General features: G+C 39.8%; 1 protein-coding gene across 1 annotated transcript; it reads left to right on the top strand.

Annotated features, from left to right (window-relative positions):
• The first annotated feature begins 5514 nt into the window (after nt 1-5514).
• On the top strand, nt 5515-7256 carry LOC113338459 (zinc finger BED domain-containing protein RICESLEEPER 2-like). Its single transcript, XM_026583879.1, has 3 exons — nt 5515-5702; nt 5947-6252; nt 6326-7256. Exons 1-3 carry the CDS (start codon nt 5515-5517, stop codon nt 7254-7256), a joined length of 1425 nt encoding a protein of 474 aa, XP_026439664.1.
• The last annotated feature ends 10279 nt before the right edge of the window (nt 7257-17535 follow it).

Below are 17535 nucleotides of genomic sequence, written 5' to 3'. Positions count from 1 at the left end.
CATATGAACTTGACTTGGACGAGCTTTGACTGAGCTTGAATGTACCGTCTATACTGGCAGACGAACCAAAATGGAGAGGACGCTGACCCGATAAATAAATTAGAGCTTCCAACCGGTGAAGTTGCTTTGATTAGCTGAAATGTCGACGTTGCATCGAGTTGTATTCTTTCCGACTCCTTGGTAGGCGAATTCAACTTGGGCGGAAAATCCATTTTTTTCACTGGAATTGTACAACTGGGAATCATGCGAGGGCGATGAGAATGCGGTTGACTGTATAGAAGCACTTGGATCATTCAGTCGTTATTTGAACAAAGATTCTCCAATTGGATTCACCACATATTCTTTGTTGTCAGAAATATCACTGAGTGCCGGATATGGGTTTATTCACCATTAAAGTTTTATCTAAAATTTGACTTGATATATATAATGCATGCGAAGGTTCTTGCACTATCACAACTTCGATTTTCGTTACCATTACGGTAAGTATGTTAGAATTCGACCACAATAAGAAAAAGATGGTCATAAAAAAAAATCGTGAATGAAAAATAATCTTCGAAATAAGATCAGAAAGGATCTTTTGGAAAATAAAATATTTTGATATATACTTTGCTTGTGGGTTGAATCACCACAAGAACGTCCAACTGTGTTGACGTAGTCTAGCTTGTATATGTTGACAAGCGAAGATACTAGAGCAACAAACAGAAAATTGAAAGAAAAATAAAAAAATCTTGTTCATTAGTTCACGATGATATGATGCAGTGAACGAGAGCTAGCCGATATGGCGTAATTTTTGATAAAAAATTTCAAAAGATTTGTGGTTAGCTCATGCCGAACTGTTTTGATTTTGATGCAGTTTGGAGATGCCATCAAAGAAAAATAGGAGTGAGATTAATAGCAACGATACCTTGCTGTAGGTGAATGCACTAGTGTTTCATTGGTATTACATGTAGGTTCATACACTACAGTTTTGTACAAACGTGTTTGGCACGATTGACCGTGAGAGCACTACCACAAACTTGCTCACTTTGAGCTTCATTACCATCACGGTAAGTAATAGTCAACTGGATTACAGACGGAAAACTTGAATGAAGATGTGAACACATGGAATGGAATAAGCTTGAGTACCGTGAGGATCAGTAAATAATATAGGAAACACCATGTTAGAATATGGGCATCCAACTCAAAACCAATGAGTGGAGAGACCCTAAGAGATTATAAACTGCAAGATCTTAGACAACCCAACAATGTGGGACTAATAATCTCAACACTAAATGATAAAGAAATCAAGAATAATGCTGAAAGGATGCATGTTTCTAAACTCACACCTGAAGAAATCAAGAACAAGACCGGAAGGATGCATGTTTCTAAACCCAAAGCAGAAGAAACTAAGGAGTTATATATTTCAACGTTTAATATTAAGTCTTAACTCAAACCTGATGAAGAAATGAAGAACAAATGTTGTCTGAATTTTCGTTTAGTAGTGGTCTAGTCCTTGGCTTTTATGTTAGTTTGCTGCTCTCTTTTGAAATTTCTTTCTAGATTTTTTTTTTAGTCCAGTTTTAATGTCTTTTTGTAATTTCTTAGAGGCTTTTGAAAGTTGTTTAACGATCATCAGGAGGTTATTATATCGATCACAAAATGTAATCATCAATCTACATCAAACAATTAAGAATATCAATTTATCTTTAATATATTGAGCAAAATCCTTCCATTTCCATATTAAAATGTCTTGCAGTGAATTTGTTGATATGTTTTTGTTCAAGAAAATATGTTGAGCTTCAAACAAAAATTTCAAGAAAATCACGACTCATTAAAAATTACATCTCAATGCTGTACCTTCAACCCTATCCGAAGTTTAAAATCCACTAAGAGTGCATGCATGCCAATTAGCTTGCTAGGTGCCAGGTCTTGTACTCACAATACTGGATGGCATGTTACGTCCAAATCCAACCGAATTGAGTTTTCAAAAAAATGCACCAGTTTGTTAAGGCTCAGTCAAGATAGATTCTCATTTTTCAAAAGAAGTCAAGATAGGATAATTATTAAACAATTGAAACAACCATATGATGTCCTCACTACTCACTTAGATTCTGCATGGTTAAACGTCAATTTACATACATATGATGTCCATCAGTTGCTTAAATCGTAATTACAATCTTAGTGCATGGGGTGCAATGGGCAGACCTTCGCATAGTACTCCTCTGAACGGTGAAAGTCGACTATAGAGACAAAAAAAAAAAAAAATTTAGATAATGGTGGTGCTCGTGTAATATGCCTCTGAGTTTTCCGCAGCATGCCTCTCATCTTTTCCAAATTTGTATCCCAACATTTCACCCATAAACTCAGTGTAACAATCATAAGTCTCAAAAAAGTAGCTTTGGCCAGTGACTGGCACACATAGGTAACACTCTAGTAAATACAGTAGATTTAAACGTGTCAAGTGATGGGAACCGGAGCACTCAACTAATCCTACTGTTACATACACTGAAAATGTACGCACGATGTTCTCCCCCAACTCAAACAACGCTGAAACTGTAATTTATTGCCACTAGAATCATCTCAACTAGTATCTCCTGCCTCCCTATAAATACACACTACAGAGTACAGACTAAAATCAAAGTTTAGGATTCTTCTTCTTCTCCAATAATCCACCTATTCAAGAAATCAGGTATACTAGTTTACACTCTGAAAATCTATTTGATTTTTTTCTTTCTCATTTGTTTATCTGCGTTGTTTAGTTTTTAACATTGATTTTTATTTTATTTGTTGTTGGTTCAGCAATAGAAGCTGGAACCCCTGAGTTGTACTACCTGAATCCATCGGATAACTTATGGAAGATAACATCCATGTGGAGTGCCGTTGAACATGCAAATGTTATTGATTTCACAATGGATTGTCATGCCATAGGGTATTTTGTTATGACCAGTTTTGATGGCAAGTTTATAAAGATCGAAGTAACCCAAGAAAATAAGGAAACTGGCGCTGCTCGTTTTGAGCATAAGTATGGGATGAAGAAGTTCATTATTCAGATGAATCCTCACTTCCTTAACTTAAAAATTAACCTTGATCCTAGCATCAGAATATCAGACAGTATTCAAAGGATATTCATTACCAAACTCACACCTGAAGAAATCAAGAATTATGCTGAAAGGAAGAATGATCCTAAACCCAAAGCTGAAGAAGAAGAAGACAAGGGGCCCTATACTTTAGAGATCGAGGTTTCTCGACTCAACTGAAGAATGAAAGAAGAAGTTAATGGAAATGGAAGGTGGTTTTTGAAGTTTGTTGCTGTTGTCTTTTGATGTTTCTTTCTAGCTAGTTTTCCATTTTGTTTTAGGGTTTAACTAATTTCAGTTTTTAGTTAGGGGTTTTTGGAAGTTGTTTAGAGGTTGATAATCTGATTATCAGGAGGAGCTCATAATATGGATTTCAATATGCAATCAATCATCCAAACATCTATAACCGTATCTATGATTCTATCTATCTTTAGTATAATTATTAGTATAAAATCCTTCCATTCCATATTAAAATGTCATTTTTTATGTATTTTTTGAGATGTTTTTGTTCTTGTACAGCTTAAAACAGAGATTCTAATTAATGGTGCTGTCCTGTCGATGAAAATACCAAACAAAGACAGGAATTCGCCACCATGTAGAAACCCAGATATGGTTTTGTTTTCTGGCTCTCCGTGTGAATTCTGTAAAAATCAGCTTTGTTGAGTCTCAGTTTTGGATGGAAGCTCAAAATGGTAAAGCTTCAAGAGACAAACTAAAGTCACTCTTTCAATCTCAAAATTTTGAAACCCAAAAGTAAAAACCATGTTACTTGACTGATCACAACTTACAGCTCACACTTGTACCATCAATCCTCGATTCTTATCCAAAGCCTAGTGTTTATTTGACAGAATTATCCGATGTATTTCGAGTCTTAAAAAAATCCACCAGTTGCCCAAACGTAATTGCGGGCTTAGTGCATAAGGGATGAAATGGACTGCCACCAATCTTAAACATCTTGGTGTTTCACCTACATAGCTATTAGATAAATATAGTGGATATATAAGTATTTTATTGCGATGAGCTAAAACTACATTAGATTCTCAAACGAAGTCAAGGATCGTAAAACCTAAAATGTGATAGCCCAAGTTCTCTTGTACATGTATTGCAAAACCTAAAATGACAACTGGTTTCCAAATTTGTGTTATAGGATCGTAATAGGAAATCTAATCTTTGAAGAAATCTTGTCATTAAACAACACGAGGAAGAAGAAACTACAGATTTTAGGATTTTTGTAATGGAGTTCTAGTGAATGTTCAACAGTCGGAGAGTTAGTTGATTTGGGTTCGTTCCAATTAATGTATCCTTAACAAGTCTTCACAACGTTAGATTTTCAAGCTTATTATAGGGGCGGCATGGTTTATTAGAGAGACGGCATTGTGATAGTAATGTCCCTTTAGTTGGTTAGGGGATGTCCTAAAGAGGATGTAAATTGCCTAGATTACTCTTTTCACCTTAAATCAACCAAAATCAAATCAATTTTTTTTAATAATGAATCAGAAAAAATCAAATCAGTTTTTTTTCATGTTCTCTTCTCCTCCATCAACCATAACCTCCATTAAAACTGAAAATTTCATCGTCTTCGATTAATCAGCGATTTGAAAAATGTTTGGAAAACCCAGTTAGGGTTTAGTTTATCGTGTTGGATTTAAGTTAATTTTGTATCAAAAGTTAGGGTTTTGTATGAAAATTGAAATTGAAATTGAAATTTCCGGTTGCATGTGAGTTACGGTTGGTAATAACTCAAATACGAACCATAACTTAGGGATGGAAATTTGCCCCACCCAAACCCATCCCCGTGGGGATCCACCCCTATGGGTTAGGGTTTTACCCGTATAAACGGGAAACGGGGCGGGGTACGGGGAATCCCCGAAGTACTGATGCGGGGATGGGGTGGGGATGGGATTCTAGGTCCCCACCCCATACCCGCCCCGTACACCTATTATATATATATGTTATCTAGGGTTTAATTAAAATATATAGATATCGTTTTTGTTTATTATTTCGGTGTTCATGCTTATTAGGGTTAAAGGCGCTCGTAAGGTATAACTCATAAATCCATAATCTATATAACTTATATTTTTGATGATTGATCATGGAATGTTAATTAAATCATGTTGTAATCCATTTCCATACCGAAGCTTCGACGTTTTCTCATTCGAATCTATATGTTCAAATAAGACCACATGTTTCGTTGAATTCATTGACATTTGTAAAAAACAAGTGATACTTTTTTGTAATTTCTTTCTTACTGTATAAGAACATAAATGATTTTTGATTTAATAGTTGGCTGTTTCGTCTTCTTATTAACTCCACAGTTCATAGTGGGTATATGGTCATGATGTGAATCTTTAGAGATGGATACATAAAATGTCTTTTTCTGATTATGAATCTTTTACTATTTATTTTATCTTAATTCTTTATGTGTATACAGTTACAGTGATTCCAAAGTCGTAACAAGATGATCATTACACCGATCCTAGACGAAACTGAAGAATCTCAATATGAAGACCATGTACGGACAACTCCAACTTCGCCTCCACCAGCTAATGACGTCCAACTTCAATCTAATGATACTGCGCAGCCAAATGCAGCTGATGGTGACGATGCCGAGGATGAAGCTACCAAAACAAGAACAGGGAGGAAGAGGTCCATAGTCTGGGGTCACTTTAAAAAAAAAGAAAATAAGAGGGGAAGACAAAGCGGTTTGCGATCATTGCAACAAGATACTAGGAGGAAAAAGCAACCATGGGACAAAGCATCTACATGATCATATGAAAAGATGTCCTCGACTTAAACAGACAGACATAAGACAAGCGGTACTTACTCCGAGTAGAAAAAAAGATGTGCGAAACCAGCTTACAACATATAATTTTGATCAATCTTTCGCCAGGAAGGAGCTCGCTTACATGATAATTCTACATGAATACCCGCTTTCCATCGTCGAGCATGAAGGATTCAGAAGATATTCAAATGCACTCCAACCACTGTTTAAGGTGGTATCCCGAAACACCATTAAAAATGACATTTTCAAAATATACGATAAAGAAAAAGTTAAAATAATGCAGCTTTTAGAGAAACATCAAGGAAAAATTGCATTAACCACTGATATGTGGACCAGTAAACAAAAGAAAGGATACATGGTCATTACATCTCATTTTATCGATGATTCATGGATCCTACAAAGCCAAATTATCAGGTATGAATACATATACCTATATATTTTATGTAGATGTTTTTTCTATTGCTAATACATGTGTTATCTGTACTAGGTTTATGTATGTTCCATGTCCACATACAGCTGAGGTCCTCTCGGAAGCATTCATGGAATGTCTGTTGGATTGGAATATTGATGGTAAGATATCTACTATTACTGTTGATAATTGCACCACTAATGATCTTATGATCAAAAATACCTTGGAAAAATTGTCAAGTAACTCATTACTATTGGGTGGAGATTTGTTTCATATGCGTTGTTGTGCGCACATACTAGCTCTCATAGTCAAGCAAGGATTAGAAGGGATTAAAGGGGAAATCGAGTTGATTCGTAATAGTGTTTCTTACTGGAAAGCAACACCAAAACGAGTTGAAAAATTCGAAGAGGCTGCCCGTCAGTTAAATATTGCATGTACAAATAAGCTAGTCCTTGATTGTGAGACTAGATGGAATTCTACATATATGATGCTTAATATTGCTATTAAGTATCAAAGGGTCTTCACTCGCCTAAAGCAACGAGAGCCACAATATAAGTATTTGCCCGGTGAAGAAGATTGGTCGTTGGCAAGGGAGATGTGTGATAAATTGAAGATATTTTATAACTTCACGGAGAAGTTTTCTGGAGTAAAATATCCTACAACCAATCTTTTTTTTCCAAGTATTTGTGAGATTAGATTGTCATTGAACGAGTGGAGTAAATCTAAATTTGATGTGATAAGAGAAATGGCATCAGGTATGATAGAAAAGTTTCAAGAGTATTGGATGGTGATCAATGGGATAATGGCAGTAGCAATTATGTTGGATCCAAGGTTTAAGATGAAATTGATTCAGTTTTACTTCCCGCAAATTTATGGTCCATCTTTTGGAGACTTCGAAATGACTCGAGTAAGCAATTTATGTTTTGATTTGGCTAAAGAGTATGAACTGAAAGTATTTGCTGATAAATCTATTGGCCAAAGTGATTTTTCATCCACTTCTCGATCATAGATGTATGGTTTAGATGATGACGTAGATCCTTTGGATAAATTTGATATGTTTGTCTCTAATAGCACTCAGACTAGTACTGTTAAGTCAGAGTTAACATGTTATTTGGAGGAAATTCTTTTACCTAGGGCGAATGATTTTGACATACTAGCATGGTGGAAGAAAAATGGAATCAAATATCCGGTCTTGCAGTGTATGGCTAGAGACATCTTAGCGATTCCAGTGTCTACAGTTGCTTCAGAATCAGCTTTTAGCACTGGAGGTAGATTTGTGAGTATCCAACGTAATCGACTTCATCCAAAAACATTGGAATCTCTGATGTGCACTCAAGATTGGCTGTGGTATAAGATGGAAGGTAAAAGAATATTTGTTATTAAAGCAATTTTTACATTTAAATACTTATTTACGGTTATATATGATAAATTTTATTTATATTTCAATAGGTGAATTAAAATCAGAACGGGGAACTTTTTGGGAAGATAATGAAGAAGACCATGATGAGATTATTAACATGGAGGAAGATGGTTAACAATGAGGAACTAAGAAGTAAAAAGAACCATGATTCTTCATTGTGGATCAATTGTTTCCTTTATTTTTCAGTTTTAGCTTAGTTATGATAAACTTAAAATTTTAAGATACACTGCACGGGTTATTATTATTGTTTGAAACATTATAATTATTTTTAAACTATTATTATTTATAAAATTCTAAATATTTATTATAGTGTTATGGTAACCCATGGGAAACCCATCCCCTACGGGGATTCCCCATACCCTTCCCCACCCCATTCTTATGGGGAACGGGTAAGGGATGGGTTTTGGTTTTTTGGATTGATGTTACAGTTGGTTTTAACTCAAATACCAACCTTAAGTTCTTAGTTATAAGAAATATGTTCACTTACGGTTTGTATTTGCATCATATTTATCAACCGTGATTGAGTTATGGTTTTTTACTCAAACAAACATACCAACCGTAAATAATCTTGCGTCTTAAAAATTTATCAAATAATGATTTACGGTTCAAAATTTAAGTTGACACACCAACCGTAGGGTAGTTACGGTTGGTCCGGATTCATTAGTTACCAACCGTAATTTAGTTACGATTTTTGTCCAAATTTAATTACCAACCGTAACTGGTTTTACGATTGGATCTTCCCCAAATTTAACCAGTTACTGTTGGTATTCATAACTTACGAACCGTAACTAAGAGTTACGGTTGGTCACGAGCAAAATTGCAACGGTAAGTTCTTCTGAAAATTTAAAAGTTTTGATTTTGTTACGTACTTTAGATAATTTTGAGCGAGAAAAAGCTAATGGGAACTAATTTAGAAGTATATCGGGTCACTGGAATTACTCATTTTGGTTGACTGAATCAAAATCTAAGGTTTCACAAATATCACAAAAGTTTTTCTTTTTCTTCTCCTCTTGTTGATGGTGGTTTTTAGATTAGGGTTAAAATCGTAAAGCCTTACATCTGACATGATGTCACTAGGACCACTAGCGCATTTAATGAATCATTCAACACGCCTACGTAAGAATTACCAGGGTACCTTTTTTTTACATATATATGTGTCATGTTCCACGGTAGAACCCTTAGTATTGGCCGACATCACCTTTGTACACCAAAACCTAAATTCTTACACCACCATGCCAGCCACGTCTCCGCGCCAAGGCATGCCAACCATGCCAGCCGCACCACCGTGCCAATCGCAAACCATGCCAGCCACGTCTCCGCGCCAAAGCATGCCAGTTGCGCCACCGTGCCAATGGAAAACCGTGTCAGCCACGTCTCCGCGCCAAGGCATGCCAACCATGCCATCCGCACCACATGTGCCCATGACATGACGTGCCAGCCACACCACCGCGCCAAGGCATGCCAACCATGCAAGCCGCGCCACAGTGCCAATGGTAAACCATGCCAGCCACAATTCCATGCCAAAGCCATGACGGCCCCGCTACATGCCGCTGGATGCCAAAACGAAGGGTTGCAACAATCAACGGCCACCCTTCCATCTGAGATGTAGATCTTAGTCGTCCAAGGTCGACATCCAACGCATGGTAACCTTTGGCCCAACGTCAAAACCCTAGTTTTGGCCACGCCTAAACCGCTCCAAGGCATGCCGACCATGCCACATGTGCCAATGGCATGCCGTGCCATCCACCTTGTCGCGCCTAAACCATACCATGTCATCCTTCCCTATGCGGCTACCAAAACGAAGGCGTGCGATTATCAACGGCCGCCCTTCCATCTTAGATGCAAATCTTAGCCGTCCAAGGTCGGAAAATAACGCATGGTAACCTTTGGCCCAACGCCAAAACCCTAGTTTGGCGCCAAGGCATGCCGACCGTGCCACATGTGCCAATGGAATGTCGCGCCATCCACCTTGCCGCGCCTAAGCCATGCCATGCCGGCCTTCCCTTCACGGCTGCCAAAACAAAGGCGTGCGACAATCAACGGCCACCCTTCCATCTTAGATGAAAATCTCAGCCATCCAAGGTCACCAACCAACGCATGGTAACCTTTGGCCCAACGACAAAACCCTAGTTTTGCCGCGCCTAAACCATACCATGCCTGCCTTCCCTATGCGGCTACAAAACTGAAGGCGTGCGATGATCAACGACCACCTTTCCATCTTAGATGCAAATCTTAGCCGCCCAAGGTCGCCAAACAACGCATGGTAACCTTTGGCCCAACGACAAAACCCTAGTTTGGCAGCGCCTAAACCACGCCAAGGCATGCCGACCATGCCACATGTGCCAATGGCATGCCGCGCCATCCACCTTGTCGCGCTTAAGCCATGCCATGCCGGCCTTCCTTTCACGGCTTCCAAAACGAAGGCGTGCGACAATCAACGACCACCCTTCCATCTTAGATGAAAATCTTAGCCGTCCAAGGTCACCAACCAACACATGGTAACCTTTGGACCAATGCCAAAACCCTGGTTTGGCCGCGCCTAAACCACGCCAAGGCATGCGACCATTCCACATGTGCCAATGGCATGTCGCGCCATCCACCTTGCCGCGCCTAAGCCATGCCATGCCGGCTTTCCCTTCACGACTGCCAAAACGAAGGCGTGCGACAATCAACGACCACCCTTCCATCTTAGATGTAAATCTCAGCCGTCCAAGGTCACCAACCAACGGATGGTAACCTTTGTCCCAACGCCAAAACCCTAAATTGGCCGCGCCTAAACCACGCCAAGGCATGCCGACCATGCCACATGTGCCAATGGCATGGCGCACCATCCACCTTGCCGCGCTTAAGCCATGCCATGCCGGCCTTCCCTTCAGGGTTGTCAAAACGAAGGCGTGCGACAATCAACGACCACCCTTCCATCTTATATACAAATCTCAGCCGTCCAAGGTCACCAACCAACACATGGTAACCTTTTGCCCAACGCCAAAACCCTAGTTTTGGTCACGCCCAAACCGCGCCAAGGCATGCCGGCCATGCCACATGTGCCAATGGCATGACAGCCACCTTGCCGCGCTATACCGTGCTGGCCTTCTGTTTGCGGTTACCGAAACAAAGGTTTGCGACGATCAACGACCATCCTTCCATCTAAGATGCAACTCTTAGCCGTTCAAGGTCGCTAACCAACGCTTGGTAACCTTTGGCCCAAAACCCTAGTTTTGGTCACGCCCAAATCGCGCCAAGGCATGCCGGCCATGCCACATGTGCCAATGACATGCCAGCCACCCTCCCGCGCCATACCATGCCGGCCTTCCCTATAAGGTTATCAAAACAAAGGCTGGCGACGATCAACGACCATCCTTCCATCTAAGATGCAAATCTTAGCCGTCCAAGGTCGCCAACCAACGCATGGTAACCTTTGGCCCAACGCCAAAAACTTTTTTTTGGCCACGCCCAAATCACGCCAAGGCATGCCAGCCATGCCACATGTGCCAATGGCATGCCAACCACCTTGTCGCGCCATACCATGTCGGCCTTCCCTATGCGGCTACCAAAACAAAGGCTTGCGAGGATCAACGACCACTTTTCCATCTAAGATGTAGATATTATCCGTCCAAGGTTACCATCTAACGCATGGCAACCTTTGGCCCGACGCCAAGGCCTAGTTTGGTCGCGCCCAAACAAAGCCAAAACCCTAACTTTTGGCCGCGCCTAAACTAGGCCATATTAAAGCCGTACCGGCCATGCTTTCATGCCACTGGCTACCAAAGGAAGGGTTGCAATAATCAACGGCTACCCTTCCTCTCAAGATGCAAAATCTCGACCGTCAAAGGTCACCACCGAGCCGGTAAGTCTCCCAAGCTCAACTTGCCGAACAACAATATGCTACATGTTTTCCACGGAAACACTCGAGACATCAACACATGTCACAAACTGGGGGATGTTCATTGGGTATTGGTTTGGCGGTTTACATCGTGCGGCGTACACTACGCCCATTATAAGATAGTGTCACAAGGATGAGGCGGTTAGTAAATACAGGGAGTAATGGTGAAACACTTTCTTTTATGGAACATCAATTCCAGGAGTTACCAGTTACCACCTCCTCCCATTTACTCATCCTTTTTCCATTTCTTACGAGACCAGAGTACGTTTCACTTCGACTTGTATAAATAGGTCTTACCTATTTCCACCGAACAACAAGTTCTGGTCAGGAGCATACAACACTCAGAAAACGTTTGCTATCTTTCCCATCTGTTAGCTTCCCACTTTCTGATGCAAGTCACAAAACAATTACTCTTCCAGGATCAACTATTCTGGTCTCAACACTCTCTTCGCTTCCCTCCCCAAAATCAACCCTTCTCCTCCTCTTTGTGACCAAAGCAAGTCTGAAACGGCCATTTCTGGGTTTAGGCCGGATTTGTACAAATTGATCTCTTGAATCTAAAGTACTCCCTTGCAGTACATTGTTTAGGGTTTAGACTCGTTTCTCACCCACACACCCGAAATTACCGAAATCAGCAGAAACCGTTTTCACCCACAAACAATTGGCGACCACAGTGGGAGATTGATCTTTTGGTTACAATGTCAACTTTCAATCCTCGATCTCATATTTCGACCCGTACGTCATGACGGTAGAATCCAAACGACCCGCCCAGGGATCGATGGCTCAGTTACCAGACGACCCGGTTACCAATCATGACACGACAAAGGATGACTTGGGACTTTCCACAGTCACAGCGGTGCTTCCCACAAAACTCGGTCTTACACCCAGGAGATTCCTTTTCATCAGGAGATCCGAAAAACCGAGTAAGTCTTGCTAGACAAAATACATGGTCTACTACTTCAAATCTTCACAGGGGAGATAAAAAACCGATAGCCATATTTTTCCCGTGTTTCATGCTTTCTACTATCGCACAACATTCACAATTCCATGACTTCCCTGGGGCACTCATGCCATTTATATTCATAACCAAAAACACCAATATTCTAAAAAAGTTCATTCCAAATAATAATCCAAAACCCTCGGGGTAATACTTGTCTATCAACCCAAAAATCCAGAAAATCAAAACCATAAACCAAGCGCTTTGTTTGCCTTTCAAAAAAAAAAAACAGTCACCTACCCGTACGTGCCTACTGATAGACGTATTTTTGTGTCTAATTTGCCCTCAATGTTCCGTATTGTTAGTACTTGATTTCGTACTTATTATGGTGTTTTGGGTGTTTGTAGGTATTTGTTGGAAATAAATATTGTTGGAAAATTCGGCTCGAAAAGTTGCTCGGAGTACCCCTGGAGGAAATTTGCTATACGGACCCCCACTTTTGCTAAGGAGCACCCAAGGCTATGTGTAGCCCATTTGTTTATAGCACCCACTGGTTATTTGGCACCCAAGACGTTGGATAAGGGCTACCCATCTTCATCGTTTCAAAACTCTGGTTTTGGCGGGAAACAATGGCAGCAAGAACACATTTGTGGTTCGAGTTTTTGGTGATGATTTAGCCAGACTCAATAGCTGGAATTGCATGGGAAGACTTGACTGAGCCTAACAGGATTGGTATGGGTCATCGGTTCGATTAAATTTGGCTAGAACCCGTGTTGAAGTGAAGCAGCGAAGATATATGTGAACACGACCTGGATGGAGATATTCACGGGATTTGGAGAGTTTCGTAAGACTACACCATGTTCTGAGTCAAGCAGAGACGTGTTGGAACGTGTTTGCAGAGATTTAACGCGTGCAGGAGAAGAAAAAGGGAAGAAAATATTCCCGAGAATATTTTCTTTTACTGCCGAGTATTGGAAGGATTTTCCGGAGTAATGAGCGAATATTCTTGTCCCTTTTGAGTATAAATAGCCTATTAGGGTATCACTGAAACCAAACGGAGAGTTTGGGAGAGGCGGAGAGCAACAACAGAAGAGAAAAAATCGCACCAGAGAACCACCATTTCTGCTGCTGCTGAAGAACACGAAGAACAAAAGACCACCAGAGGCAGTCGTTCATGCTACACTGACAACGACAGTCACACGAGGGTCGCAGAGATACAACAACAGCAACAGTTCAATTTTATCGTTCTTTGTAACAGTGTTTTGCAACAATTATAAACGTTGCAAAAACCCGATTTTCATTATTTTCTCTCCATTTCATCTTTGTAAACAAATTTTGAGCATGAATCAATATTTTGAGCAAGTTTACACAATGATGAGCGAAACCCATCCTCTGGGGCGACAGAGGAAGCTATTTCTCCAATGAAATGTGGTAATCTCTATTTTATTTGATTTATGTTATTATTATATGATTATTTTCCTTGATAAATAAATAGATAAAATGATTTTTTAGAAATAACAATTGTAAATCTAAAGTATGGGACATCAAAACCCTAGGCTAGCATGCTCCATCAATCGAAATAACAATTGTTTAAAAAAAACCATTTTATCTATTTATTTATCAAGGAAAATAATCATATAGTAATTTCATTAAGTAAATAAAATAGAGATTACCACATTTCATTGGCGAAATAGCTTCCTCCGTCGCCCCAGAGGATGGGTTTAGCTCATCATTGTGTAAAATTGCTCAAAATATTGATTCATGCTCAAAATTTGTTTACAAAGATGAAATGGAGAAAAAATAATGAAAATCGGGTGTTTGCATCGTTTATAATTGTTGTAAAACACTGTTACAAAGAACGATAAAATTGAAATGTTGATGTTGTTGTATCTCTGCGACCCTCGTGTGACTGTCGTTGTCACTGTAACATGAACGAATGCCTCTGGTGGTATTTTGTTCTTCGTGTTCTTCAGTAGCAGCAGAAATGGTGGTTCTCTGGCTCGATTTTTTCTCTTTTGTTGTTGCTCTCCGCCTCTCCCAAACGCTCCATCTAGTTTCAGTGATACCCTAATAGGATATTTATACTCAACAGGGACAAGAATATTCGCTCATTACTCTGAAAAATCCTTCCAATACTCGGCAGTAAAAGAAAATATTCTCGGGAATATTTCTTTCCTTTTTTCTTCTCCTGCACGCGTTAAATCTCTGCAAACACGTTCCAACACGTCTCTGCTTGACTCAGAACATGGTTTAGTCTTACGAAACTCTCCAAATCTCGTGAATATCACCATCCAAGTCGTGTTCGCATGTATCTTTGCTGCTTCACTTCAACACGGGTTCTAGCCAAATTTAATCGAACCGATGACCCATATATACCAATCCTGTTAGGCTCAGTCAAGTCTTCCCATGCAATTCCAGCTATTGAGTCTGGATAAATCATCACCAAAAACTCGAATCACAAATGTGTTCTTGTTGCCATTGTTTCCCGCCAAAACCAGAGTTTTGAAACGATGATGATGGGTAGCCCTTATCCAACGTCTTGGGTGCCAAATAACCAGTGGGTGCTATAGACATATGGGCTACACATAGCCATGGGTGCTCCTTAGTAAAAGTGGGGGTCCGTATAGCAAATGTCCTCCAGGGGTACTCCGAGCAACTTTTCGATCCGAATTTTCCAACAATATTTATTTCCAAAAAATATCTACAAACACCCAAAACACCATAATAAGTACGAAATCGAGTACTAACAATACGGAACATTGAGGAAAAATTACACACAAAAATGCATCTATCAAATACCCCCAAACTTATTATTTGCTAGTCCTCGAGAAAATCTAATCTAGAAAATAAAAAAGACTACACTTAGCACGTGCAACAAGCCGTTAAACCACTGGGTGGCCCTAGTGGCGGAGTGTTGTCTTCGGAGGTCTTACCAGAGGTGTACCGACAAAACCTTTACTCCAGACCCTAGCTATCTACGCAGAACCTTGGAAATCACTAAAGAATCTCCTTGGTTGGCATACTCTCATTGACTACAGGAGGAAGTACCCTGATGCGAAATTCCAATTGTTGTACACGAGTTTGCACTCAGTATACTAAAATTCATATATAAGTGACAGAGCTCTACTCAGATAGTTTCTGTACATCATAACCGGAGTCAACCAATCACATGGAAAGATTAAGAAAATGGATAAAGAGATGGTTAAAAGTGAACGGTGTTTCCCATATCTGTCTGAACGCCTTTGCCAAGGTGAAGCTATCCTAATGGACTGAGATACCGGTCTGACTAATATCAACACAACTGGAATATACAAGGGGACCAGTGGTCGATAAACCTAACTCTCGGTCAACACAACTGGCATATACAAGGGCACCAGTGGTCGACTTTATTGAATTTATTCCGGTTGGTCTAATGGTCTGGTATTTTTTTTTTTTGTATCTCAATCACTCTATTCCACCCTAGCAAAGGTAACAACTTGAGTCGTGTGCCCCACCAAATCACTTAAAAATAAAAACAGAAGGATTAGGATTCAACGAGATATGGGGAAACTACCATGTTTTTTTTAATTCTAACACCTGAGCTCTGTGCTTTTATGAATAGACTCTTTAGATGTTTCCATATAATCAGATTGGTTCCTCAACTCCTACAACCAAGATTTTCCCATCCACTTAGATTGGTTACTTCCAACCCTAATAAGCATAAATTTCTAGGCTCTGGAGTTTATTTATTGCAACTAAAAGCTAACAAAAAGTTTCTTCCCCACCCCCAAACTTAAATCTAACATTGTCCTCAATGTTTCTAATGAAAGAGCAATACCAAAAAGTAAAGTAACATGAGGAATTAGTAAATAAATAAGTCGTAAAGATAGTACCTGGGTTAAGATAAAAATCAAAAACTAATATACAACATACAGTTGCCTCGATGGTCAATCAAGGGTAAACAGGGTCCTCCAGAGGGACCTCCTCAATATCATCTGTAGGAAAGGGCTCTAAAAAAGGTTTCAATCTATGACCGTTAACCGTAGAAGAACTACTACCATCCGGTGTCTCGATCTCAACAGCTCCATGAGGAAAGACAATGCGAACAATAAAAGGACCCGTCCACCGAGAACGTAACTTCCCAGGGAAAAAATGCAAGCAGGTATCATACAGGAGAACTTTTTGACTGGAGAAATTGACTTTCTTAAGATATTTCTATCATGAACAAGTTTCATTTTTTTCTTCTACTCCTTAGCACTATCGTATGCATCTCTACGAATCTCTTCCAACTCATTGAGCTGGAGTTTCCTATGGGCTCATGCCTTGTCGAGTGAAAAATTTAGCTGCTTAACAGCCCAATAAGCTCTATGTTCTAACTCAACAGGTAAGTGACATGCCTTGCCATAAACAAGCCGATAAGGCGACATTCTAATGGGGGTCTTAAACGCAGTACGGTAAGCCTATAAGGCATCAGTAATCCTAGACGACCAGTCTTTCCGATTAGGATTAACTGTTTTCTCTAATATACGTTTTATCTCCCTATTGGAAACTTCTACCTGACCACTAGTCTGTGGATGATACGGGGTAGCTACCTTATGTGTAATACCATATTTTTTCATCAAAAGCCTAAAAGGTCCATTACAAAGTGCGACCCTCCATCACTAATTATAGCTCGCGGTGTACCAAAACGTGTTAGTATATTATTTTTCAAGAACTCAATCACAACCCTATGGTCATTGGTTTTACACGAATACGCCTCAATCCATTTAGAGACATAGTCTACAACGACAAGGATGTATAGGTTACCAAAAGAATTAGGAAACGGACCCATAAAGTCAATACCCCACACGTCAAAGACCTCCACAACTAAAATAGGGTTCAAGGGCATCATGTTCCTACAGGAAATGGTTCCTAATTTCTGACAACGTTCACAAGTCACACAATAACTGTGGGAGTCTTTAAACAACGAAGGCCAATAGAATCCACACTACAATATCTTAGCAGCAGTTTTCTTAGCACTAAAGTGACCCCCACAAGCATGATCATGACAAAAGGAAATAATACTGGAC

This window comes from Papaver somniferum, unplaced genomic scaffold, assembly GCF_003573695.1.
Source record: "Papaver somniferum cultivar HN1 unplaced genomic scaffold, ASM357369v1 unplaced-scaffold_19, whole genome shotgun sequence".
Lineage (NCBI taxonomy): Eukaryota > Viridiplantae > Streptophyta > Magnoliopsida > Ranunculales > Papaveraceae > Papaver > Papaver somniferum.
The sequence above is the reverse complement of the archived record's forward strand: the minus strand, read 5'-3'. Positions and strand labels throughout refer to the sequence as shown.